The sequence below is a fragment of the Melanaphis sacchari genome, unplaced genomic scaffold (genome assembly GCF_002803265.2).
Source record: "Melanaphis sacchari strain LSU unplaced genomic scaffold, SCAv2.0 Contig54_pilon_pilon, whole genome shotgun sequence".
NCBI lineage: Eukaryota > Metazoa > Arthropoda > Insecta > Hemiptera > Aphididae > Melanaphis > Melanaphis sacchari.
The window spans coordinates 53,521-80,492 of NW_020271380.1; the positions used below are offsets into that span (position 1 = coordinate 53,521).

The window sequence follows — 26,972 nt, forward strand, 5'->3', positions numbered from 1 at the left end:
TGTGTGTGTGTGTGTGTGTGTGTGTGTGTGTGTGTGTGTGTGTGTGTATGAGCGTGTATGTGCGCGTGATGGAGAGACGATTTTCACGAGAGCGACAGTGATAATATGAGATTTTCGCTTTCGTCCTTTAACAACAATAATAACAATTATAGTATAATATGTGTAATAAATATATATAATAGATGATTATTATTAAAAAAAAAAATATCTAATACCTATGAAATAGATAAAGTGCGTTTAGAAATATTTTTTATCATTCTTACGTATTAAAGTCTCAAAAAAAAGCGTCCAGATATACTGTAGATGTTATGTTGTATGGAGTTGACATAAAATTAGATACCTTCTATTATCCTATAAAGTATATTGATATTTTTTGTGTGCGTGAATTTTAATTCTCTAACCCTGTGTCGATATTAAGTCACCTAAGAGATATTTACGAAAGACAAAAAAACGACAACGAGAAGAAAATCGGCATTATATATGTTTAGCACCAATTATTATACGACATAAATAAATAAGTCTAAAAGAAAAAAAAGAAAAAAAATGATCATAAAAAGAAGAATATAATAATAAAATTATTATTTATCATGCATAATACTGCGTATGTTTTCAAATGCTGTTATCAGTGGTTCGTTTACAGCTTCTGCCTTTGGTCTCATCCAGCAATGACTTGATTCGAGTTCGGAGTCTAGGCCAGAGTCCCGTGGGTTCCATTTCCGTGGCATTACAGTTGGCCAGCGGGTCGAACAGGATTTGAGACCTGTGCGGCGGGACAAGCGGGTCTTTAAGCCGAGCCAAATCGGTCTGTACGCTTGCCATTTTGTCCTTGAGCAAGTTGTAGGTGTGTAGGTCCAGACCTGACTTTCTGGCTTTCTTATGCATGGTGATCAGATATTGGCGGTCACGAACATCAGGCATCAGGTACTCCTGCAAAACGGGCACGGTCGTAATTATTGTAGGAATAATAACATAAAAATAAACATTTTTAGGTGCAGAGAACATGCTATTATATGCTTAAATATTTGCGCCGACATATTCCACCAACAACCGATGGTTAACACACACACACATTGTGTTCACACATGTAATTATATTTCATTTGACTTGATTTACAAGAATAACTACGAGTATATTTTAATAATATTTTTAAATTAAATTATTTTTAATACGTAAATAATATGTTTAATATTACATTGTATTCTCATAGTATGTCAAACGTATTTCTTAAAAAATTCATTAATATTTAATTGAAACATAATATGCGTACTTATCTATCAAATTTTATACTACAATTATACTTATATAAGAAAATAATATTATACGTCAGCTAATATTGTGCTATAATATAACGAGTGGTCACTATATTACTATTGATAATTATACATAGGTATTTTTATCACACGGCACTCTGAATCCTCCTAAATACCCTTGTCCGTAAAAAGAGAAATATTTAACTATAGAAACTAGGGACCTATATACTACATTCGCTTTTTTATAAATTTATCGTTAGCCGTTTTGGTAACGATTGGAATGCACGATAATACCTATATTGAACTTTTAGGTCACTGCTGCAGCGTCGCATTGCCCATCGTTAAGATGAGATCCCTAAATACTATATACAGAGTGATTCTTCAAACATACTTACCCTTATTGTTAAACTTAATAATGGATTTATTCAAATTCTAATTTTTTGAATTCTTTTATATAAATGAGGACCATTATAATTCGAATAATTGAGATTTTTTTATTAAAAATATGCTACTAAAAGTGTGTTGTATGTTGTGAGAATGCAGACTTCTAATTTTAAAATGAGAGCTTTATTTTTTACGGTAAATTATTTAGTAAATAACTTTTAGACTTTTAATGAATCTAATTCAACATTCAAATGAGTAGATTTTGAGTTATTTAGAAAATTGGGAAGATATGACTATGGTAATTTAAAAAGATGCTATACCTAGTGTTACATATATTTTATAATTTTTTTAAATCATTAAAAAAAAACTATTATTCTTAATATAAATATTTAAATATTAAAAATCTACTAATTTTGAATTAGATACATCAAAAATGTAAAAAAAACTTATCAACTATAAATAAATAATAATTATATAGTAAAAAGGGTTTTTTTTATTTTAAAACAGAAATTTATATTTCAATAGAACATTGTTTAAGTGGTACAAAAATCTCAAGAATTTAAAAATATACCTAATTCTTTAAGTGTGAATAAAAATTCCTTAAAATCAAAATTTAAATACATTCATTATATAAACAAAAATGATGGTGATATGCTTGGTAAATCATCCTGTATATCCATTGCTCTATGAGCATATAATAATAATACATTATGTGAATATATACGTAGACTTTGTTTTGTGATATTATGCTGATATCTGCGATAAAGCTCATAACCAAGAGGTACCAAGTACCAGATAGTCAAACAAGCCTACTGATAAATTGTAAAGTTATTTACCATAAGAGAGCAAATTAAATAGTATGCCATGGGCGCCCATAGGGAATATTTTAGGGGGGTCAAAATAAAAAAATTTTCGAATGTAAGATAATAAAGATTTAATTTTATTTTCACATATAAATGTTATACTATACATCAATATGCATTTATATTTTATTTGTATATATAATATATATATATATATATATATATATATAGTGTATTAATATAATAATTGCCATACGAATAAATAAATAAATAAATAAATATATAATAATTGTCATATGAATAAATAAATAAATAAATAAATAATAATTTTAGTAAGTATATAAAAAAATATAAATTAAATAATATAATTAAATATATTATTTGGTATCAGTAAATAAGAACTGTAAATTTCTTCGTTTTATTCCAAACATATTAATGACATCCTGAATGAAAGTATCCTTGTTTGCGTTAGGTTAAAATATTTGTAGTACCTATATTGTGATCTTTATAGATTTACCACAAATTATCTGCGATAAATTATTTTACGTATAGGTTATACAGACTACAGAATACGACCTATCTATGATGTTAATATACGATAACAATGAGTATATTTTTATATTTATTTCATATCTTAAAAGTGATTTTAACAAATAATTCGCCTCGGTAATAAGGTAATATTGTGGTAATATTTTTTCCAGGGGGGGGGCAAGTGCCCTGTCTTGTCCCCCCCCCAATGGGCGCCCATGTAGTATGCTCTCGTTTATTTTTAAAAATTAAATTATGAAACTTTAGATTTACGCGAACAGAATGAGTTAACTCTAATGTTGTTTTGCAGAAATAAATCAAGCTCAACACCACAGGAGTTAAATACTGATCAAGCGGGACGAAGCGAATCTTTGCAACGCCTACGAGTTTTGTATTATAATATAGAATGTAAAAAGCATAATCGGAAATATAATACCCAAGTGCCTATTACAGTAGGTGCCCAACCTAACAAGTGCATCCGAGTTAGGTTACAAGTACAAGGGTCTAATCACAGGTCCTATACTATAGTTTGGTCCAGGATTATTTTAAAGAATTAAAAAGTATTTTATGTAAATATATGTTACAAACGAAAAATATATAAATGACAAAATGAATGAAACAATGAAGGAATAATTAACCGTTTTGATTTTGTAAAATTAGTTTTTTTAAATTTTTACTGGTATAAATGTGATTTTCGTGGAAAAAAACCGAGACCCAACCAATGTACCTATAGTACCTGAAAAAGTCTCAGACCCAATTAGTATAAACAATTTTGATTCTAGACACAATTAGTATAAACATTTTTAATTTTAGACTCAACTCGGATTTAGTCTTTTTGACACCTTCTGTTATTAACGTTAAATTTCATTTCTTCAACAACCCCGTAAATTATTTTTAAAATTACTACTTTATATAAAAGTGCGGGCGCGACGTTAGACATCCTAATCCACTGCGCGAGTGTGTATAATATCATTATATAATATATATATATATATACATGTGTTTAATGTATATAAATTATAAATATATAGGTATGGAAAAAATAATAAATAATGACTGTTATTGTTATTTCTTTTTTCATTTTTCATTCTTGCTGATTAAAATATACCACTGTGGCACTGCCAAAATAAATGTATTCACAATATTATTTATTACCTTGTTCAAATATTATAATAAAACTAATTAAGTTACAAATATAATATATACATAGCCACATTACGTGTAACTAAAGACGATTCACTAGCGATGAAATAATTATCAAAGGTCATATTAACTACACAAATACACAATACCTTGTACGAAAACATTTACATTTTAGCAAAGTAATTTTTATCTATGATACTTGAGGGTCCCTATTTGCTAATTGCAGTAGGAAAAAATAAATCGTTGGTACAAGAAGTAAACCTAATACAAAAATGTTTTCACGATGGCAGTTATTATATGAAAATATCAAGCATAAAAAAAAAATCAGTTATATATTATAAATAAAAATAAATAAGTTCTATATGCAATAAAAAGAATAACAATAAACCTACCTATATATTATACGATATTTCGCACGATGAAATAATTACACTTTTGCAATTTGTTATTTTAATATCAATAAAATAATAATTTATTTTAAAAACAATTATGAAATAAATCAACGTATTTAAATTTTACGAGTTTGACCTAAAAGTCTAAGCAACCCAAGTAATCTAAAATTTATTTGATAATTAAAAATTGATGCAGAATAGAATTATTAAATTAATTATAGATTTTTTTTAGGGGGGGGGGATAAAAAGTAAAAGATATTAAAATACCATAATTTTTAATTATAAAAATCTATAGACATTTTTTTTATAGAGAATATGATGACAATATTTAGCCATGATATTAAAGTTTGACAATGGTTAAAGTAAATAATGTTTATTCTCCCGAAATTATTATTATAATATAATGATGGAAATATGGATAGGGTTTTGTCTATTGTTTTATTTTGAAGCCATTAAACTACAAAAGAACAATTGTTGCGAAAAATGAAGCAGAATTTATACCTTGATGTTAATTGTTTTGAAAAAAGATAAAAAATACATTATGGTTTGAAAACATTAGGTAGTATTGGTTTGGGGAAAACATTTGAATTCGTGTAAAAAAAAAAAAATAATAACAAAGCGTATGTACTTTTACCTATTATTGTGATAAAAATATTTAAAATTTGTTTGTACATTTATCTAAAACTTTAATAAATCTAAAAGAGATTACAATGGAATATATGAATATAAAATTTTTACCTAAGATGTAATACATTTAATATAATAAATTTGATTAATGTTTAATGTATAACTAATTTTATTATATAAATATAATTTATAAGCTATATTAAATGATTTTTATTTTGTATTTGAAATATTTTTTAAACACTTCCATACCGAATAATGTTAATACAAAAAGAACAAATCGATAAATGGAGGCATCTAAAATTAAATAAAAGTAAAATAACCTTTAAACGTGGATATTATATGGATATGTACATTACAATACTGAAACATTTTGCTTGGGTGTTAGGAACTATTATACAATTTAATAATAATAACTGTTCATAAAACAGTAGTAGCTTTTCTCTAATAATAGTGCAGTATGACTACAATAAATTGCTTTGAAAAAGAAACCTTTTAAATGTATTTAAAAAATAATAACTATAAAAACAAATAAAACACATTTTATTTAATGGTTTTTTTTTCAAAAAACATAAACATCAATAAAACATGACTAAATTTAAATCCTCTCATTAGAATAGAATCTTTATTGTCTCTGAATTTCGGACAAACAAATAATTATCGTTTGTAATAATATATCCCACAATATCCTAATTATCAAAAAGTAACACGACTGAATACTCATCATTCCGTACTTTAATCTCGTAATTCCAAGTTTTTTTATTAACGATATATTCTTCCAAAATTCCTTGAATTATCCACTTCTCATCCAGTATAACTCAACAATTTCCTAATATAATAATATGTATAATATTATTCTGCGATATCATGCAATAACATAATTAAAATTAAATATTATTATTATTTATATTAGCTATAATATTTTTATAATGATGATAATCTAAACCGAATAATTACAAAAATAAACGTACATGAATAGTTATAGAAACGTTTAATGGCTTCATAACATAATAATTATAGTTGTTATGAATTATATGCTTAAATATAGTTATTGATTTACATAAGAAGAATCAATTATAATCGTATGAATATACCTGTTTTGTAAGTACATAGTAAGCATAAACGGCCATGGCGGTGCCGTAAGTGACGAAATATGTGACCGGCTCCATTATGTCCCATGAATATTCCCACCAAGTGAGTCGAGCCAATATGCCAAACTGCACTGACATAAGTCCCAGACCGACCCATGTAAGCACCGATGTTTGTCTGCTGGCTACCAAGTCGATGGATTGCCTTTTCTGAAACAAATATACATATATACATAGATACACCGTTAATGTTGAAATGCGACTTTAAAAAAAAAAAGATAAGTAAAACACTGCAGTAGACATTAGTGAATTGTTTAATACATTAATATTTATTATATATTATTTTACATGGTGAGCCACTGACAACCGTGCTTTCCTGTATCCATAATAACATTATGAAAAAATGAAAAAACATTGTAGTGTACTATATGTATACGCTTTAATATAAATATGTGTACCTACATACATCAACTAAAAATGTTTTCATTTTAGTAATGAAATATTAATCTGGAAACTAAGCACGAGAAATTTATTTCGTTCATTTTCAGCGTGATACATCATAATATATTATATAATAACAATAACCTGTTAAATACAATATAAAAATTAAAAACAAAACAAAATTTATGACGCGTGTTATTATTTTTAAAATGATTTTGACAACAATTAATGTTCCGTTCAAAAACGAAACTTTGTTGGTACCTTTATACGTATATATTCTTAAGAAACCATTTATTTCAAAAATTACATTACATTTTCTACTTAAGTAGATAAAAGTATTTTAAAAAGCAAGTTTGTGGTTTTACAATAGTAATAATAAGTAGGTTTAATATTATACGACTGTATTATTAATTATTATTATGGTTCATAATTTATTGTACACATAAACACATCACATGTTTTCTCTAAAAGTAAATAACAATAAATAAAAATGAAAGTTTTTATATTATTTACTTTTTAGGATTCCCAAAGGATTTTTTACGCTGAAAAGGATCATAACGAATGAAAAATGTCATTGTACTCTTATAAAACTTTTACAAATATTGAATTCAATGCAACTGTTTGGCTTTGATATACTTTATTTTACATATTGACTATATTGTTGTGTTAAATATAGTGTATAGTACATTAAAGGTTTTCCTAATACACACGAAGACGATTGAAATATTTTTACATTAAGTCTTTTTTGAATCAAACTCAAATGGTATATTTACAAACGAGATACATCATAAACTATTTGATATATATATATATATATATATATATACAAATAAGTTCCTAACCTACCTCTCCCTTATTGATTGAAAGTTATAAAAAAAGTTAGGTGTGAACAATTTTATCGAAGAAAAAATTATTTTTTACAATATATTACAGATATGATGGTTAAGCACAAGTATTTTTTATGCATAAATATGGAATTAAAACGTTATAGCAATTAGGTATACAATTTTTAGTAAATAAATATTGGAAAAAGTTAATTTAATGCATGAAAGTACTCTAATTAGATGATTTTTTACGATTGTTTGCATTTTTAATTGGTACTTTTACACAAAATTTAATTAGGAACATGCATTCGCACGTATTATTTGCTTATTTGTGATGCACATTTTTAACATGTTAAATTTTTCTATATTGGTGCTGTTCTGCACAACCTGTTTTGACTGTTTAAAATAGTTTAATTCAAATAAAGTAAAAATTAAAATAATATTACTTTACATCTGTTATGAGCACAGCTGTGTTAAAAATAGTGTACTTGAGAATTGAAACTCTAAGTATACGATATAGTCATGTTCATTTACACGATGATTGTACTTCTTTGCGCTACTCTTAAACCTTTTTATTCATGAACATTTTTATTGAATAAAATATAATCTATATGTATTATTTATTCTAAACATACGAACATAAAGACTATGTTTATCTGTGTTATATTTCATACTCAGATATTTTATACTTGTCAAATTATGAGTATTGCATTAAAAAAATAACATTTCTTAAGATATTATAATTTAATTATCTAATTATAGATTACAAACTCGAAAAATGTATTAATATGCACCAAAAATAAATAACAAGTAATTTAATAAATATTATATACATATATTATGAATAAATTTAAGTGTTAAAATATGTTTTGAAATCGAAAAATACTAAATAATAATAATACTTATTTATTTTTTAAGTATCTGCTACATGAATCGAATTATATAACTGGAATAGGTAATAATATTATGTTTTATCATTTACATTTTAATTAAGTTATTTTATGTACCAGGTACCTACTTAATGAAAAGATAAAATAAATATACAATTATACCTAATAGTTTTAATAAAACACAATACAACTTGAGTAATTAATATTTTAAACATTATCGACAGCCTATTGTTTTATTCGGAAAAATACCAACTTATTTTACAAATACGTAAATAAAAAATATGACAATAATGGTAAAATTTATAGTTATCATTTTGAGAATCAAGTCTTTTAATATTCAAATTTACAATTAAAATGATAATTTAAATAAATGTTGGGTTTATAATTTTGTAATTTTAAATATTTGTCTTTAACGTCTTTAAATCTAAAATACAGCTATAAGAACTAAATTCCAAGTTCATTGTTATGTAAAAACAGAATATCAGAAAATATAAATATTTTAAATAAGACAAACATTTTTATCTTAAAAAGTAGTATTTACAAACAAATTATTTAGTTTATAAACAATATAAACTTGAACTTCAAAATAGGAAATGTTTATATTGCACCATTTTTATTTTGAAGTTAAACACACCACACCGCATTATATTTTTAATCCAATTAGTATAATATATACTAAATAATACTAAATAGTAAGTATAAAACGCATTATTTATAAATAGCTTTAGATAGGATTATATTAAAAAAATAAAGGGAAAGTAGATAACTGCTAAGCTGTATGTAATTCTAGAGTGTACTTCATTGAGGAGTGATGGTCATTGTAATATTAATATTCACTGTATATTTGAATTTAAAGACAAATCATTGTATACCAAAAATGATTCTGAACGAAAATGGCCTATAAACCTATACTTCTAAGTATATTTTATGATTCATTTAAATTGTTACTTAAGTAATTTATTTTACTAATAGTATACTCGTACAGTAGGTCAAATTATATTTAGTCAAAATTTGTCAATTTGGCATGTGAAAATATTATTATGTACGTATAATGATATACGTTAACAGTTTAAGTACCCATAAATAATATCTATAAATTACAATAAAATAATTAAATTCGTTGCTTTTCATTTAAATGTTTAATTTTGTCTAAATTAGAATTTAAAAGGTCTATAAAAAAATTGTGTTCATGTATATATATAATATACTAGTTGTTTCTGTACTTTTTGTTGTCCGTAAAAAAATTAGTCCTCTCATATGAAACTTTTAAAAACTTATTTCATCATTAACTTACATTGTGGAAATTATTAGCCCACGACCCACTGTATCACATCAACCACCCACGCTATTACTTTGTTTTGCTTAGTGTTCTTTCTGGCTTTTTTTTTATTTTGTAAGGGTCTTATCTACCATCAAAATATGGTGTCTAAATATCAGAAAATATATTCATGCAAAAATCACATTGGAAAAAGCACTTTCAGATTTTTCCAATTTTTTTTATTTCCAAACAAATTTTTCTTTCCGTAAAAGCTTTATTTGGAATATTACGTATATAAAAAAATAGTAATAAATAAACGAGCTAATATATTTTCAATTTATACACTTAATAAAAAATAGCATTTAATTTTTATAAATTTCATTAAAATTTAAACTTCAGACGTTTATGAAAAAAAAAAAAATGCATGTCTATGTATTTTTAATATTAATTGTAAATATCTATAGTAATAATTTATGGAAACCTTGTATTAATTTGTAAAGTTTTTTGACGATTATTATTAATTAGCTAAAATAACTTAGGTTAACAATAACTTCGATTAAAATGTACTCGTATTATACTACAATTTATTGTATTCAGTGAACTATGCGTCTTCCTAAGTTCATTTTAAAACAACTGTTCAGTGAAAAGTTGGATGAAAATAATATTAAACGAACATATATATTATGTATATATAATAACTGCTTATATAGTTCACGATTGCATACATATTAATACTTTTTATCCCTAAATACGTCATGAAAGCAGACAAAAATTATTTTTAAAATGTCAAAGACACGCTGATTAAAAGTTTCCTACATTATAATTATTATTATTCTGTATAATAGATAAATATCAAATAAAATCTTAATTTTAAAAAGAAAATAAACATGATGGTAATAAACGACAGGGAAATAGTATCTATTTTCATTTTTTCCTATGCGACATACTTCATACGTTCTATCCGTGACAAATCATAAATAAATATTTTAAAAAAATTTATAGTTTCTATTTTGCAATATATTAATATTAAATATTATGCATTTTAACGACGACAGTAATATTAGATAGGTAGTAACTAATAAATAATGACAGTATTTTTACTCAGTGTAAAAAATGTTTGAACAACTGTGAAAACCATTACTATTTTTGTATAATGATAAATCATTTAAATATTTTCATTGAATAGGTAACCAACGGTTATAAATAATTTCTATAAACATTTAGTTCCATGTTTTAAATAAACTATATAATACATAATATAGACTTCATACGCTAAAAAATGATACCCTATGTAATACTTATAATGAATACGACTCATCCTAACCATTAGAATTACTACAATAAGTTGATTTCCGATGGAATATTATTATATGATACAATTAAAATAATACACCTACTTACATTATAATAGTTTAATTATATGAATACATGATACTATATATACTCTCGTGAGTGGTGAATAATTATAGAAGTTGGACGATCGTCTTAAAAAGGTGGACATTATAATATATTATTAAAAACGCACAAAGATAACTGTGTATATATAGGTAGAACATATCCATTACGCATGTTTTCTGAAACATCCGTCGTACCCGTAAAACTTTCAGTTTTAGACATATTTGGAGAGTATACAGCAAAGAATAAGAAATGAGGAGATTATAATGGTTTGCACGTACACCGAGGAGCAAGACAGCTACATGCCACGTACATTTAAGTATATAACACAGATAGTTAATTCGAGAAATGATTGAACGAATGTTCAAAGAAGAAGTTTTAAGCTTACATCTGGTACATTATATTTTTATATATAACGGTACGTTGAAATGTGAGTGCGTACATTTAGGATGTTAATACAAGAATATATATATATATATATATATATATATATATTTATGTATATAGAATAATTCGAACACTACGTAAAGAGAACGAACTTTGAGTAAAACGAAGAAATACAATTTAGTATAATAATACAATAGGTAAGTGCACGCAAACACGAGCGGTGATCGAGAAAAGGGTAAAAGAAAACATATTCTGTATAAAATAGTTATACCTATTATTATGTGTGTAAATTTTCGGTCATTACACGCACTTCATCATTCGGCAATTATACGTAGGTATACGTTTTATTAGGACGTTTACGACACTTTTATATTGAGTATATCCTGCGTTGATGTTTACAATTACAGTGTCTATAGTTTTTTTATGCGTTGTATTTTATTTTATGACAAAACATAATACATCTAAACGTTTTTCACTCGTTTGATCTGAATAATAACATTATACAATACTTACACGCATTTTGCCATCGTAGTAAGTATCATGTTGTGCGGTATATTATGTTGTATATTTCCAGAATTCATAAGATATCTCCTATATTTATAAACTTAAGTATGCTAACATAATCTTGTATCTTGTATGTATAATAAAATGTGCTCTTACGCATATTCCACGTTCATCATTCGAACCATAACAACTATATATAAGAGCCAAGAGGTTGACACGGATAAATAGATAGTCCACATTCGTTTGGAATTTAAGTTGCTGATGCAAATATAAAAACACATAAAATAAAACGGCAAATTAAAGTATATCGATCTTTTTTTATCATATTGCACTCTTTCTAAAACGAATAGCTTAAATCAATAACAAAAAAAAAAAAAAAAAAAGTATTAAATAATAATATAGTTACTTATTTACAATCTTTATTAATCTTTTCGTCTATAATTTAATTTCATACGACTCAATAGTTTATTATATTGGCTTTAATTAAACAATTGTATAAACTCGAATCCATAAAATTTCGAAATTAATTACTAAACCGATGTTTGAATAATAAAATACATAGAAACGTTTACAATCAATAATTTTCAACACATGTGTCAGTTAATTTCAAAAATTATTAATTATTATTACAATTTTTAAAAGTACAATTTTTTGTATTATTTTTTTACGGGATAATTTATAAAAATATATAATTAAATATATATATATTTTTTTTATAAAAAGACTATATAAAGAATAATAAGATAAATATTTTAAATTAATTATATTAATATATATTTATAGTAAAGTAATATTTTCTTAGCATAATCATTTTATCAAATTTAAAAAATATAATTTTTACTACTTTCAACCAAAAAACAAAAGGAATACTAGATTAAACTATAGAGAATCAATATTATCGCAGATAGGGAAAAGTGGATAGGTATAGTGAAAGCGTCAAAGGAAGGATCGGCCTCAAATAAGCCTGAAAAAATAATAATGAAAACATTGCATTTTTAGTTGACATTTTTAATAATATTTTTATCTGTCGTTATTTATTAAATACACGTATAATGAACATTATGTGTTCAATAAAGACAATGTTCAATATTGTTTAAAGACTATCCAATTGACTTATCATAAATCTGTGAGTAATTATTATATTATTGTGTCAATTTACAAATAAGATAAATAATTATATTTTTTATAAACATTAAGACACATTGCAGTAAAAACTGCAGTTCAAACCATTAGTTTTATATTTTAGACAACAAAATAATTCTTTTAAATAATTTTTAATTAAATTTATAAAAATAAAATATTATGGTTACCCAAAATACACGCATATTTATATAAGTCATATTACACAATGGGTAATTAATAATAACTTATATATTTTATATTACAATATATGTATAAATACATTAAAATATTATGTATACACTTTCATGAGCATCCTAATTAAATATTATTCAAAGATAAATTGTTGATATAACAAAAATTAAATTATACCTATTCGAGTATCTAATAGATTTAAATCTTTAATTATATAAAAGAAATATTTTTTTTTAAATAAAAACTGTTGTGTAATACCATTGATTATGTATAATAATAAATATAATTATATATTATATATAAACATTGGTAATAGCTAGATAAACTTATATATATAAATAAATTTTTTTTTTAATATACAGTTTTATAAATAACTTAAAAGTTCATATTCACTGCATTTTTATATCAATAAATACAAAAGTATATAATTTTTAAATATTATTTAAATTCTATTCAAAAGTATATATGATTTAAATTTATGTAAATACTTATAAAATATTATAATATAATAGAAAAATAAAAAAATAAATTAACTAATCGTTTAGAAGCTATTAAATCAAACGGTGTACGGAAACCACTTAAATCTTAATAGTAATGACTAGTAATGACTTTACATTAATATGATAAATTATAACTGTGTCTTCTGGTATACTTCAAAGTGGTCACTTATTTCTCTATTATTCTTCTTCATTAATAGCATTAACCTGGCACTATGTGACACCCAGCTTACCGGTGTTTGCTGATAACATAAAAATATTTCACGTATTCAATCAATTAATGATAACAATCTTCTTGAGAGTGACTTATATAGACTTGTGTCTTGAAAGCTGATACTTTAGATTTATCATTCAATGTCAGTAAATGTCATTCTATTACATTTACTCGCTCAACAAACCTATTTAATTTTTTATATTTCATCAACAATATATCGATTTCTTATCTTATCGGCTTAGTCCATCATTTAAGACTTAACCTTACTCTAATTCTTACTCTTAATTCTAATCTATAAATTGAAAATGTATGCTTCAAAACATTTAAAACCCTTAGTTATATAAGTGTATTGTGAATTATTTAATTTTTTTTACATTCCTAAAGGTTCTTATACTGTGCATTAGTTAGATCCCTACTTGAATACGGATCAGTACTTCACTAGCTCCTCACAAAGCATTGTCCTTCTTGTGATAACTCTCTTATATTAGTCTATTTTAACTTAGTTTCTTTAGCTGACTGTAGGCATGTAACTAACTTAAATTTTTTTTTGATATAAATGATAAAATTGACTATCCCAACTTACTTTCAATCACTGTCCTACACTTTGTTCAGCCTCTTTCCATATCCCAAAGTCTTATTTTAATTATGCTAACAACCAACCACTTTGTTGCTGTATGTAAGTAGCAGCAAACTTGAATCCTACTTTCTATTTTTTATAGAACAAGTACTATACTTTTTAATAATCGTTTGTAAGTTGTTATTAGTTGTTTAATTTTTTTGATTTAAATTACTATTTAAATATGTATTTACTCTTTAACTACAATGTTATTACTTTATATATTCTGTTTAAAAAACTGTATGACATTAATTAAATAAAATAACTAATAACAAATAAAATTAAAATATAAATTTCAAGTGTCAACGCCTTTGAGAGGATCAGGTGTTATTATGATATAGCTAACTCCATGTACTTATCAATATTATCTACCAAACGTAAATATTTTAAAAATGAATGTTTGCAGATATTAATATTTAAGATTAAGAATTTCGACGAAAAAACTATTGTCTATTGCTTAAACAATAGATAAGAAGAAGATATCTTTGTATCCATATATAATTTAAGAGTCATTTCTCTTTGACTTTTTGTATAATTGCGTGTACAATTGTCTTTTGTACTGCGTTTTATCCATTTTCTTTAAATCATAATTTCAACTTAGCATTACGATATTAAAATTTTTAATTTTATTTTAACTATATTTAATATATGTATATATTTTTTATTGAAAATATTATAAAACTATTTTAACTTACACTTTTTGAATATGCATGTTTTAGTATAAATATTAAATACATATTAAGTCATCAATGTCATAAAGTAACTATAAAGTAATTTCATAATGTTATTTTTTATCTGATTCATGATTTTTATTGTTTTATTAGTATTGTTGCCTAGGTTAATAAGTAGTAGGTATTTAGAAGGTTTAGTTCAAAAGCTATACAAAATATATTAATTTGATATAACATATTACTCATATTCATTTTTAATTCTTCTAATTTTCAAGAATATTAAAAAGTTTTATATTTAATAAATTCTAAAACTATAAATATAATTAGTCGTTATAAAGTTATTACTTTCAAACTTTTTAATTTACTGATTATGTAATAATAATTTGAATTAAGTCCTTGAATATTATATTAAATAAAAAATATTGGATCTTTTCGATTAATACATTATTTTAAGTTTAAGAAAAAAAAATTGTTATTTAACGTTAAAATATAAGATACATTTTGTCTATTACCAGTTAATTTTAAAAATGGTTCACATTATCATAAGTATTAGAGTTATGTTTAAAATATAATTTATATTCACTATAGAAAATCAAATCATATTCAATGCGTGGAGATTTTTCTAAAATGTCAATTAAGACAAATTGAGAATAAGATAATATATTTTTTCTTCAATATTGGTAAAAGGGTATAGAAGCGATTACTACACAGTAACACAATTAAGTGTACTTGTATTGTTTTTGACCGAAAATCGATTTTGTACGCAGATAGAAAAAACTCCTGGAGAATATAAAGGATCAATTGTTAATGATGTACACGCATGGAAATAAACAAATGATAAATGCTACATTTCATAATTGAGTTTTATCTTTGACATTTCTACTAGTGAATAGATTTTTTATTATATGTATAGTGTTCTAATTTGATTTAACAATGTGACATGTATTTATGCAAGGAATGTTTAAATATTATCATAGCCTGAACAGATAAATTACTCTGTTACGGAATTTAAATTAAATAAATCCTTCAACGACAGACTGTGGGTTAATAATTATAATTGAGATAATAATGATAATATTAGTGTTATGAAGGCGATGAAATTCAAACTGTTTGTTTAGCGACTTAAAAGGATTAAGTATATACGCTAAAGAAACATATATATTATAATTGAAATAGTTTTGTTAATGCGTATACGGATTAATTTGCACGGATTTTCCTCCGAAATGGGAATTACCAGTTTCCACCAATAATTAAAATTATTAGTTCCATGGAACGGTAACTGTTTCTACCAAAATTATATGTTTTTTTTTATACTAACGATACCTGTTTACAACAAAAGTGTGCCTTTTGCCCTTCTATCAATAATCGTCTTAACCATATGAGATATTGACCACATTATAACTCTCAAACAATTTTTAAAAACTACAGAATAGAAGTGAATACTTAGTTAATACTATCGTACTTTTACGACATGATTATTATCAATTACAAGTTATTCTATTTATATACTAGAAGGCTTTCCCCCTTCTTTAAATTTAACATTTACACATTAAAACATTAAAAAATTAAAAAATAAGTGTAAGATAAAACATTGATACAAAACTTTTTTTAAATAATAGATTAGGCTTAACCTTTGACCGTCGCCTCACCTGGAGACTTCATATCAGAACAAAAAAACTTTCCCTAAACGAACGACTTCGCTCAATTAAAACACTAATATCTAATAAACATACTAAACTAAACACCAAACTGCTCATACATAAATCATTAATCAAGCCCATGTGGACTTATGGCCTACAGTTATGGGGTAATGCAAAAAAAAACTAATGTAAATAAAATCCAAACCGTTCAAAATAAAATCTTAAGATTAATTACTAACGCCCCTCCATATGTCTCCAACTACACTCTGCACACAGATTTAAATATTAAAACAGTTCACGACGAAGCAATAACATTTTACAAAAGATTCCATGACAGACTTCCATATTATCCTAATCCTCTTTATCCAATCTAGCTTCTCACAAAATTCCAAGCAATCCCACATGACGACTAAAAAAAAAAATAGTGTCAAGATTTACTAAATGAATAAAAATAAAAAAATATAAAAAATAAAAAATTATTAATAAACAAATAGGGAGTGCCTTCACTGGATGGCTTCTTTTCTCACGATTTCATGTCAAATAAAATATTATATCACATATTCTTATTGTGCCCAAGGGTACAGATTGTATATTTCTTGTTTAAAAATAAAAAAAAAATAATAAAAACAATAATAATAGAGAGTTTTGAATATTTAAGTATTTAAATAATATTTAAAAATAATAATTATTTATTTATTTTATGATTGCCTTGACGATTATTATATGGAAGATGTAAATAAACAAAACTTTTTTTAAATAACAATGAGAGAAGTATAAAATATAATTATATTAAGCGTATTAAACACAATATTGTGTTCATAACACAAAAAATAAATATAAAATACTAATTTGTAGTAGATACTACTCTTATTATATTAAATAAACCATCTGTAGGTTATCTGATAGTAAAAGTATAAAATATAATAATTATGGGTAATTAAGGTATTCAGAAAGTTAATAAATTATAAGCTTTATGCAATTTTGAAATTAAAAATTCCTAACTTAATAAATAAATAATTTTCTAACTAGGTAGTTGATGATACATGTTATGAGGTGATATACGTTTGATGTTAGTCAAAAGAAGAATGATTTAGACTCTAGTATAAATTTATATATATATATATATATATACGCAATATTTCTTTACAGAAAACAGTAGTCATTAAGTTAAAAATAACTAAAAGCAGCAAATATTATAAATATTTTAAAGCTATTTATTTGTCTGTCTATATAACCGTATTTAATTAATATAAATTAATACATACGGGTACAGGGCTTCAGGGCTTATCACATCAGTTTAATTTAAAATATTTCTAGTATGATACTTAGTTTTTACATTAAAGACATAATTAGTTTTATTCAATAATAACTATAAATATTCAAATTTTAAGAATCAATAGTTGTGTATAGAGAAAATGCAATTCAAATCTTGTGCTAAAAATAATTTTAATTGATCAATATCATCATCATACCTTTTCAAGGGGTTCCAATTTGACTTTTAGTTCTTCCATTTTAGCCAATAACTCTCTTTCTTTCTTTAGTTGATGTTCTTCGACGTTTAATGACTCGTACAATTGACTGACTAGAGTTCTAACACCAGAAAGTCGTTCCATGTCTTCCTATTAAAATACAAATCACGCATAAAAACAAAACTGTGATAATATTATCATCATCTGTTAATATTTTTATTTATTTCAAATTTGCGAAAAATGTGTCTCACACTATACCATATACAATTATTACTATTCACTAATCATAATTAGGATAATAAGTTAATAAAAATATACTTTATTTTTTTAATTATTTTGGTAGGTACTATAAAAATAATTAATGTCACAAATGTTTTCATTCAACATACACGTTCATCATCTAATTATAGATAAAAGTGTAGCAGACTGTAATAACCTAAAGTATATACATATACCTAATATTATTGTAAATATAAATGTGTTATGCATTAAAAATCATATAGCAAACATACAAATGGAAGTTTGTAACAAAAGCAATATGATATTTTTTATTATATTTCCAAATATCAAGCACTCAAGCTTTTCAAACTAATCAACCCTTAAACCCAGGTGGATCTGATAAAGTTAAACTACCTGGCGTTTTAACAAAATGTGTATGATATAATATATAGATAGGTAACTATCTACAATATATAATGATATTATTTGGAACAACATAATGCACCTGCATATTTATTTTTCGTCATTTCGTGTTTGACGGTCGTAACTTGTGTTAGCTTACCACAAAGAAATGTCAAAGTTTAATCATTTAGTTCCTAGCTGGGTAATATTTTCCAAACTAAATTAAGATGATCATCATTTTTTTTTTTTTTTAAAATAATCTTTTGAGACATTTTAATTTTTGTTTTAATATTTGATAAATTACTTACAATATAAATTTATTATATTGTTCTACTTAAAAAAGTATACAGAATGTTTTTTAACGTATACATTAATTTTTTGTTTAAAATATTTATAATATCACTAAACATTTTTACGAAAACTCCAAGTGTTTTTCGTTAGAGGGTAGAACTAGGTTATCATTACTTACCGCTCATGTATACATGCCTAGAACAAAGTTGTATATTGTAAGAACCGACACATCAAATTTCATAGTTTTTTTTTTCAAATACAAAATTTAGTCAAGTTAATAAACATAACTTGTGTCTTAAAGTTAAAAAAAAATATTGTTCATAAATTACATATTATTGTGCATTAATGAAACATTTAAAATTTAAATCAGTGGCTGAAAGCTTTAAAACGAAACGTTTCATTGTAATTAGAAACAAAATAATTTGATAATAAAATTATTGAATAATAATATTATTATGTCAAATGTAGTTGGTAAACTTATAATAAAGATCACTATTCACTATAATTAAAATGCTGACATAATAATAATTACATGGTCAAATATTGTAACCCTTATCTAGGTCATAAATAAAGATAATTTTGAAGATTTTGATCATAGTTTCGGGGTTTCGGGTATAATTAATAAATTATTAGAATACCTACTAACTACATTAAAAATGATAAATTTTAGTAAATTACATGTCATAAGTTTTATCGATTAAGTTATATTTTTGTTTCTGTGCGACAGATGACCGATTTTAACCATCAAAATTTGTTATTCTTACAATAAACAATATTTTAAAATTAATTAACTCGTCCTAGAGCTTAATATAAGCAATTATATGCATACATTAAATATATAATGAATACTTAATAATTAACATGAATGATATATACATTTATTAAATAGGATAAATAAACTACACAATATTGGTAATCATATGATTTTAGATTATACCAACTTTTGTAAGCTTCTTCTGCGGTGGCACTTTAACCATGAACAATCGGTCGTTAATAGTTAACCGGAAGTCTTCTTCCATGAGCGATTCGATTGTATTGGAAGACGCGATACGTACACCTTCGGAGCTGGATACAACTACGCGGTCGATACCCGGGTCCTCGGTCTTCAACATGCTAGTCAAGTCACCGACCGTGTTTGTTACTGGCCGCAAGGTGAACTGACAAAGTTCGCGCCTGGACGGCAGAGGAACTGTGACCGTAGGCAATCCTCGTCTGAGCTCAACGTGGATTTCTGTAAAAACATGATGCAAATTTTAATATGCATATAAATTATAAATAGGATGTATGTTTTATAGAAACATTAAATTTAAATTAGGGTTTAAAGCAAAAATATTTTTAAAAAAACCCAAACATTGAACACGCTATTTGGTAATTTTACTGCTTCATATGCTAATATATTATAAATAGTAGACCGATCTTAAACATTTAAGCCCTCGTAATTATAAAGAATAACTATATACTAGCTGTGGAATTGGAACAAAAAGCTTAGTATTACGAGTAGAATGCAAAGACTATAAAATTACCAAAACAGTAATAATTCATTTTTATACCTGTACGGTACCTATAAAAGGCTAAACTGTATATAGATACTCGTATACAATATAATAATAGATATAATTGAAATACAACAGGGAAAGAATTTGTGGTCCTTATAAAAATCGATTATTGCAGTAGCGGTATCCCACGTAAAGTACGTAAATTGTAATAAAATATTTTAAATATTATTATTCTAAAAAAAATATACATATCATATAATACTATTATTTCTCACTTTAATAGTTGATAAACGAAATTTGACGAGTAAATTATTACGGAACAGTGATTATTTTCACTTTACTGCAAATTCCATTATCACTTCCACATCTATGTTACTGTGTATTATATCTAATTAAATACATAATATAAGATAATCATACGTATATACCCATACTTATAGTTTGAGGAAAACTGCATTAAAAGTAGATACAGTAAGTAATATGAAAAGAAAGTAACACCCAACATGCGTGCGAGAAGTGTATCGTTCCAGTAGGTCTATCAAGTGGGCAAGTGAAAAAAATGATATACATCATGCGTTCTTCTTAATTAAGATAAAGAATTGAGTTTAAGATGATTATAGGAATATGGTTAGTACAGTTTGCGAGCTCATTCGTTCGGCGAACACACAGTAGTTCGGTTCTTGGATACGTTTGACGAAGTCGTTGTTGCAGTGCATTCACATAGGTAAGTCTTTGGTATTTTTATAATTAATACTTCAATGCAATAACTACTACATGCATGGTTGTTTGTACAACTATGTTATTTTGCGAATTTTTATTCCAAAAGTCTTTGCACGTTGTTCGATAAATACTCTATAAGTACCTACAGTTTATAGTATACTATACAGCATGGAATTGAAGTATATAGATTCTAGAAACTATTAATTATTACGCGGAAAAATCCCTCTAGACACTATAATTCGCTCTATGTCGAGTAACATACATAAAGGACCGACACGCAAATAATTTATATTTTATATACATCCAAATTATATGTATATAAAAATATTTATAATAAGTACATAATCAGCATTAGCCTTGATGTGTATTAATGCAAAAAAAAATGATATATTAAGTTTGTAATAAAATCACTTTTTTCAACGGTAATAATTAGTGTGCTGGACGAACCATACAAGGTCGCGACTGACTTATCGATTATGTGCGCTCGAAATATATTGTTGGTATACTGAAATGCGAAGGGTTTAGCGATACAACGCGATCGGAATCCTAAATATACGAGTTTATTTTCTCTCTAAGAAATAAGTAGTACTTACGCGAAAAAATATGCCGACAAGATTATATCATACGGTATAGATGAATAATACATATAGTTGTAGAAGACAAATAAGTGTTAATAAAAACAGTCTTACTCTGTATGCAAGTCAATCGATGTACAGAATACAGATGTAGAAAATAACGGATTCTATTAATTTAAATGGCTTCTGAATAAATTCTATCAAATGAATATTATACATTGGTAAAATAACAGGCACATAAAATTAGCAACCGTACACATTAAAAAAAGAAAGGCGTGCAATTATTCGCACAAAAAAATTATATACATCATACCTACATCTATAATTATATAAATAATAGTCATAATAACCTAAGAATGAATAGAGCTGAAACTATATTTTTCTAAATTGGTATTTATTTGTTTTTATAGAATTTTCGAATACAAATGCAAAAAGTTACAATTCATTATTAGTTTTTGGAAACAAAGTATTTTTTTTAAAAAGTAGCTTTAAAATCAGATTTGAGTAACGATTATTTATGGTTTAAAAACAAATATTGCTTATGCATTCATAACACGCAATAAAAATATGGATTAAAATAAGAAATAAAGTAAATATTTTTAAGTAAAACACACCATTTGTATGATGAATAGTTATGTCTCATATATATATATATATATATATATTATATTAACTATAAGCTTAAGCTTTATTTAGGGAAGAATGAAAACTCTTTTTGATAGAAATTCTCTTGATGTTTTATATTATTGTCAACGAAATAAAGATCAAAATAAATACTATACCAAAATTTTCCTAGTACAATCTCAGAAGCATTATTATTATTCAGTCCCTTCACTCAGAGATTTTAAGACTTAAGACAACACAATCACGAATAAATATAATTGTGTACGTGTATAAACTATTTCTGACCCTATCGTTTAGTTAGTTAATAATTGGATAAGTGCACCACATATTACACTATATGACGGTATGGATATTCTAAGAGTTTTAGTAAGTCTATGATTACATTAAGAGTGTGAAAATAACGTTTACCAACATACAAGTATAAATATATAATAAAAGTTATAACATAAATATTAAATGAACCGAAATTTTACTACATATTTTATATACGTATATGTATATGTCCAATGAATATATATTTAAAAAAAACATAAATTCTAAAACCGTGAATATTGAATGATGTAATGGTCCACTGGGAAAACGGTAACGTAGTAAATAGGTTTTTTTATATTATTGGTTTTTAGTTTAAGTTTTTCTTAAGAGGTTTTATACTTTAATATAATACCAACACCCGATTCCAGGAAATAACATAAAATTTATTTAAGATGAAATAGTAGCAATTAAAAGGAAACGTGCTTAAGCTGTAACCATAATTTTTATACTTAGTAAAATAAACAATGAAAATTATAATACAACGTGAAACTACTAAGACTGCATTGTTCTACAATACGAGACATGAATTGCAAATACATTTTCACAATGTCACAGTTAAATGACTAAATTTCCGTTCAAACTTTATTAATGATTTTTGAAAACTTTGCGAATAAAAAAAATGCTCTACAACCTACGTACACATAACGATTATATTTACTTTTAAATAAAAAATCATAATATTTATTTATGACAAAAAATATTTTACTTAAAACAACAAATATTTTGAATAGTCGATTAATACTCTCGATTTGATCAATAATTTATAGGTACAAATATTATCGTATTATTATGATTTATGGCGTTTAAAAACACTTATTTATATAGCAAAACGATTTTTCATCAGATAAAAAAAATAATATATAAAATTACAGGGCAGAGATTTTATATTCCTATATCAGTGTTTCATGACGAATTTCCTGAAACTTGTAGTTTATATTTAATTTTTCTCATCGATTTTCGAGTACTTTAAACTATTGTTTAAGTATCTCATTGGTAAACTGCTACTAAATGAAACTTTCAGAGCTTTTTTACTATCTCAAAATATGTTTTCTTAGTTAACTAAAAATACACAATTGTAAAATAATCTCACTAATCTTGCATTAGGTTCAAAAATCTTTAAAAAAAAAAATACTTAAATCGTTATTTTTGCAATGTTGCTTATTTTTTTATAAAATACAGATAAGATGTAAAAATTTGATTATGTGATTTTATATGTAATTAATTGATTTCGTCCTATATTTATATACATATGCTATGCAGAAAAACTGTAATTTTAAGTAAATAAAACTTCAATGAACTTTTAAAAAGTTTAGTTAAGTGCTAAATTTTATTTTTAATTAACATTGATTTAGTCGTTTAATACATTAATATTAATACTGGAGAATTACGGTTATCATGATAATACACTATGTTGTAGGTTTAAAATATGTTTATTTAAAAATGAATTAAAAGTTTTTTGTAATCAATACAATGAGGGAGAAAAACGTATTTAATAATTTCAATTTTCATAAACTTTATTGACCTTAATTAAAATGAATGTAAACCATATAAAAATAAAAAAACAACCAATGTTAAGTTCTTTCATTAATGTGATATTGCAGTTTTAACCCTTATCTTTCAAAATATTCGCGTTCTGTAATCGTTATAGGTACTTATATAACAAATTTAATACACTTTTGGCACAAATAAATTGGTTAACTAAGTGTATTTCGGGTCGTTAGGTATTCAGAGGAATTGGTCGTAAAATACGAGATAAATATGCGTATAGGTATATGTATGGAAAAGGTGTTAGACATTAATAATTCACGGACTGGATAAATATCGTGGTTGGCGTAAGGTCACGAACGGATATGTAGTCAACCACCAGTCATTAAATAATATAATAATTATACATTTATGGAATTGTTTGTTTTTCCAGAAATGGGCGGCACGTACTCGACCGGTGGAGTGTTTGTAGTGAAGGAGAAGGAAAAAGGATCGAAAAAGCAGCAATACCGACGCAAGGATAATACTAAAAAACAAGGCCACGACAATCGGTTCGAGTGAGTATCAATCTATAAAATGTTTATTCTGTAATATACATTTTGCATAATATAATTCATATAATGAGTAATATAAGATTTACAATCAGTAAATATACTTAAAAGTATCATTAGACTTTATGTGGAGTTTTATGACCGTTTACTACCCGCATATCGAGGGTGTGTTATCGTAAAAACACAGACAATGACCCTTGCAGGTTGTAAAATGGTAGTTCACGCACCATACAAACGTAATTGGGTAGCCGAAGAAATTGGCTTTCGACCAAGATCGTCAAACTTAGGCTATAACAGTGGGCTTACTTGCGGATGGAATAGTCACATAAGTTATAGTCTGGTAAAAAAATATATTTACCCTACAATAACTATAAGGACCAATAAATGTGTTTATTTGTATCAGTGTTGTAACGAAAAATCACATAAAACGCACACGAATGACTTTATTCTCCATATACATTTATCCTTTTTCCCCTCTATCTATACGTTAGCCGTAACAATATAACAATCATGCAACTATATCTATTATTTACATTCTCGTAACGATGGTAATATTGTAATAATAATACTTATCTATTATAATTTATTGATGACAAACATACTTTTACAAAAAGTTATATAAAAGTTTAAAAATACCTGACCAACGATTTTTCTTTCTACATTCTTGAAAATATTACAGTCTACAGAAGAAATATCTATTTTCTAATTACAAGATAAGTGTAACACTATTTTTTAATGATTATGATAATCTTAAAGCACTTATATTATAGCGATGATGTAATAGTTAAAATTTCTAGTCCCCTTAAATATCATTATTCATTACAAACAATGTCTATATTGAGTAACTTTTTTTACAACTTAACAATCGCGAACACTAAATTTTATACGTCATAATAAGTTACCTATGCAATTTATAAAATAAACATAGACAATTAATTGTGTATACCTATTTTTTTTTTAATAAAATGAGTATTATTTAAGATACGGCTGTTCTTAGTTTTTTTATGAAATATATATATTGATAAATAGCTTTTGGCTTTTTTTTTTTTATTTAGCTTTGAGTATAAAACTATTACAGCTCAATGGTTATAATAAAATGCTTAATTTTAAATACATAATAGTGATATTAAGATAAACAGAAATAATTATCAGTGAATTTGACATAATTGGTAATTAGGCTAATGAGATAGAGAATAAATTAACTATGGAATGAATTGTTTTTTCAGTACGGCTGTAAGGAGGGAAATGAGGGAATTAATTAATGAGGAAAAGTCTAAAATAAATTTGGAAAAAATGTGATCGTTAATGGAATTTTTTGATAATGGAATATTATTAATATCAACGACGAAAGCGTAGGAGGCTTTGGGCGGGAGAGATAATGGTTTTAGAATATTGGACGTGAGTTAAGTATTTGGATTTCGTCGAATTGAATAAGTAAATTTGCGATGTTTGAGTAGAGCTTTATATTTTGGACATTCTTTGTAGTTTGAGGTATGATCACTCGCGCATAGGGCGCACGTGGCTGGGCTGCTTTTTTCCTTGGTGCAAATCTTTTGGCTTTTATTTACACAATAATTTATTATTTAATATCTCAATTACAAATTTCATTATTTTAATTATTAAACACATATTTTATAATATACAATCGAGCTTATAAATTTAAAATTTAAATTCAACGTTACAACTTTTGATCTAATAAATGCAATGTTCAAATATTTTTATTATTATTATTATTGCAAATAAATACGTTTTTCTTCAAATAAACTTATAAAAAATTATTATTAGGTATTTAGAAACTATTATTTGAACTCTCTGTTAAATTATTGTATTATAACACGTATACATTTAATATAAAAAATAATTTTAAAAACCTAAAGTATTTTCTTTTATATGGTTTTATAAAGCAAAATAAAAGAGTTAAATTTAAAAGAAACAAACTAGTCAAATATTTGAATTAGAAGTCTT

General features: G+C 25.1%; 2 protein-coding genes across 2 annotated transcripts in view; one reads left to right on the forward strand and one right to left on the reverse strand.

Moving 5' to 3' along the window:
* Window positions 1-6: 6 nt before the first annotated feature.
* LOC112599658 (calcium uniporter protein, mitochondrial) overlaps window positions 7-26,972 on the reverse strand; it is a 68,883-nt gene continuing 41,917 nt past the window's right edge. The window contains exons 3-6 of the mRNA XM_025346654.1: window positions 20,186-20,475; window positions 18,336-18,482; window positions 6,219-6,422; window positions 7-927 (exon numbers count right to left, since the gene is read on the reverse strand). Of these exons, the coding sequence (XP_025202439.1) occupies window positions 610-927; window positions 6,219-6,422; window positions 18,336-18,482; window positions 20,186-20,475 (959 nt within the window). The 3' untranslated portion in view covers window positions 7-609. The remainder of the gene's footprint in view (window positions 928-6,218; window positions 6,423-18,335; window positions 18,483-20,185; window positions 20,476-26,972) is intronic.
* LOC112599657 overlaps window positions 21,397-26,972 on the forward strand; it is a 29,020-nt gene continuing 23,444 nt past the window's right edge. Inside the window, exons 1-2 of the mRNA XM_025346653.1 lie at window positions 21,397-21,464; window positions 24,890-25,013. Of these exons, the coding sequence (XP_025202438.1) occupies window positions 24,892-25,013 (122 nt within the window). The 5' untranslated portion in view covers window positions 21,397-21,464; window positions 24,890-24,891. The remainder of the gene's footprint in view (window positions 21,465-24,889; window positions 25,014-26,972) is intronic.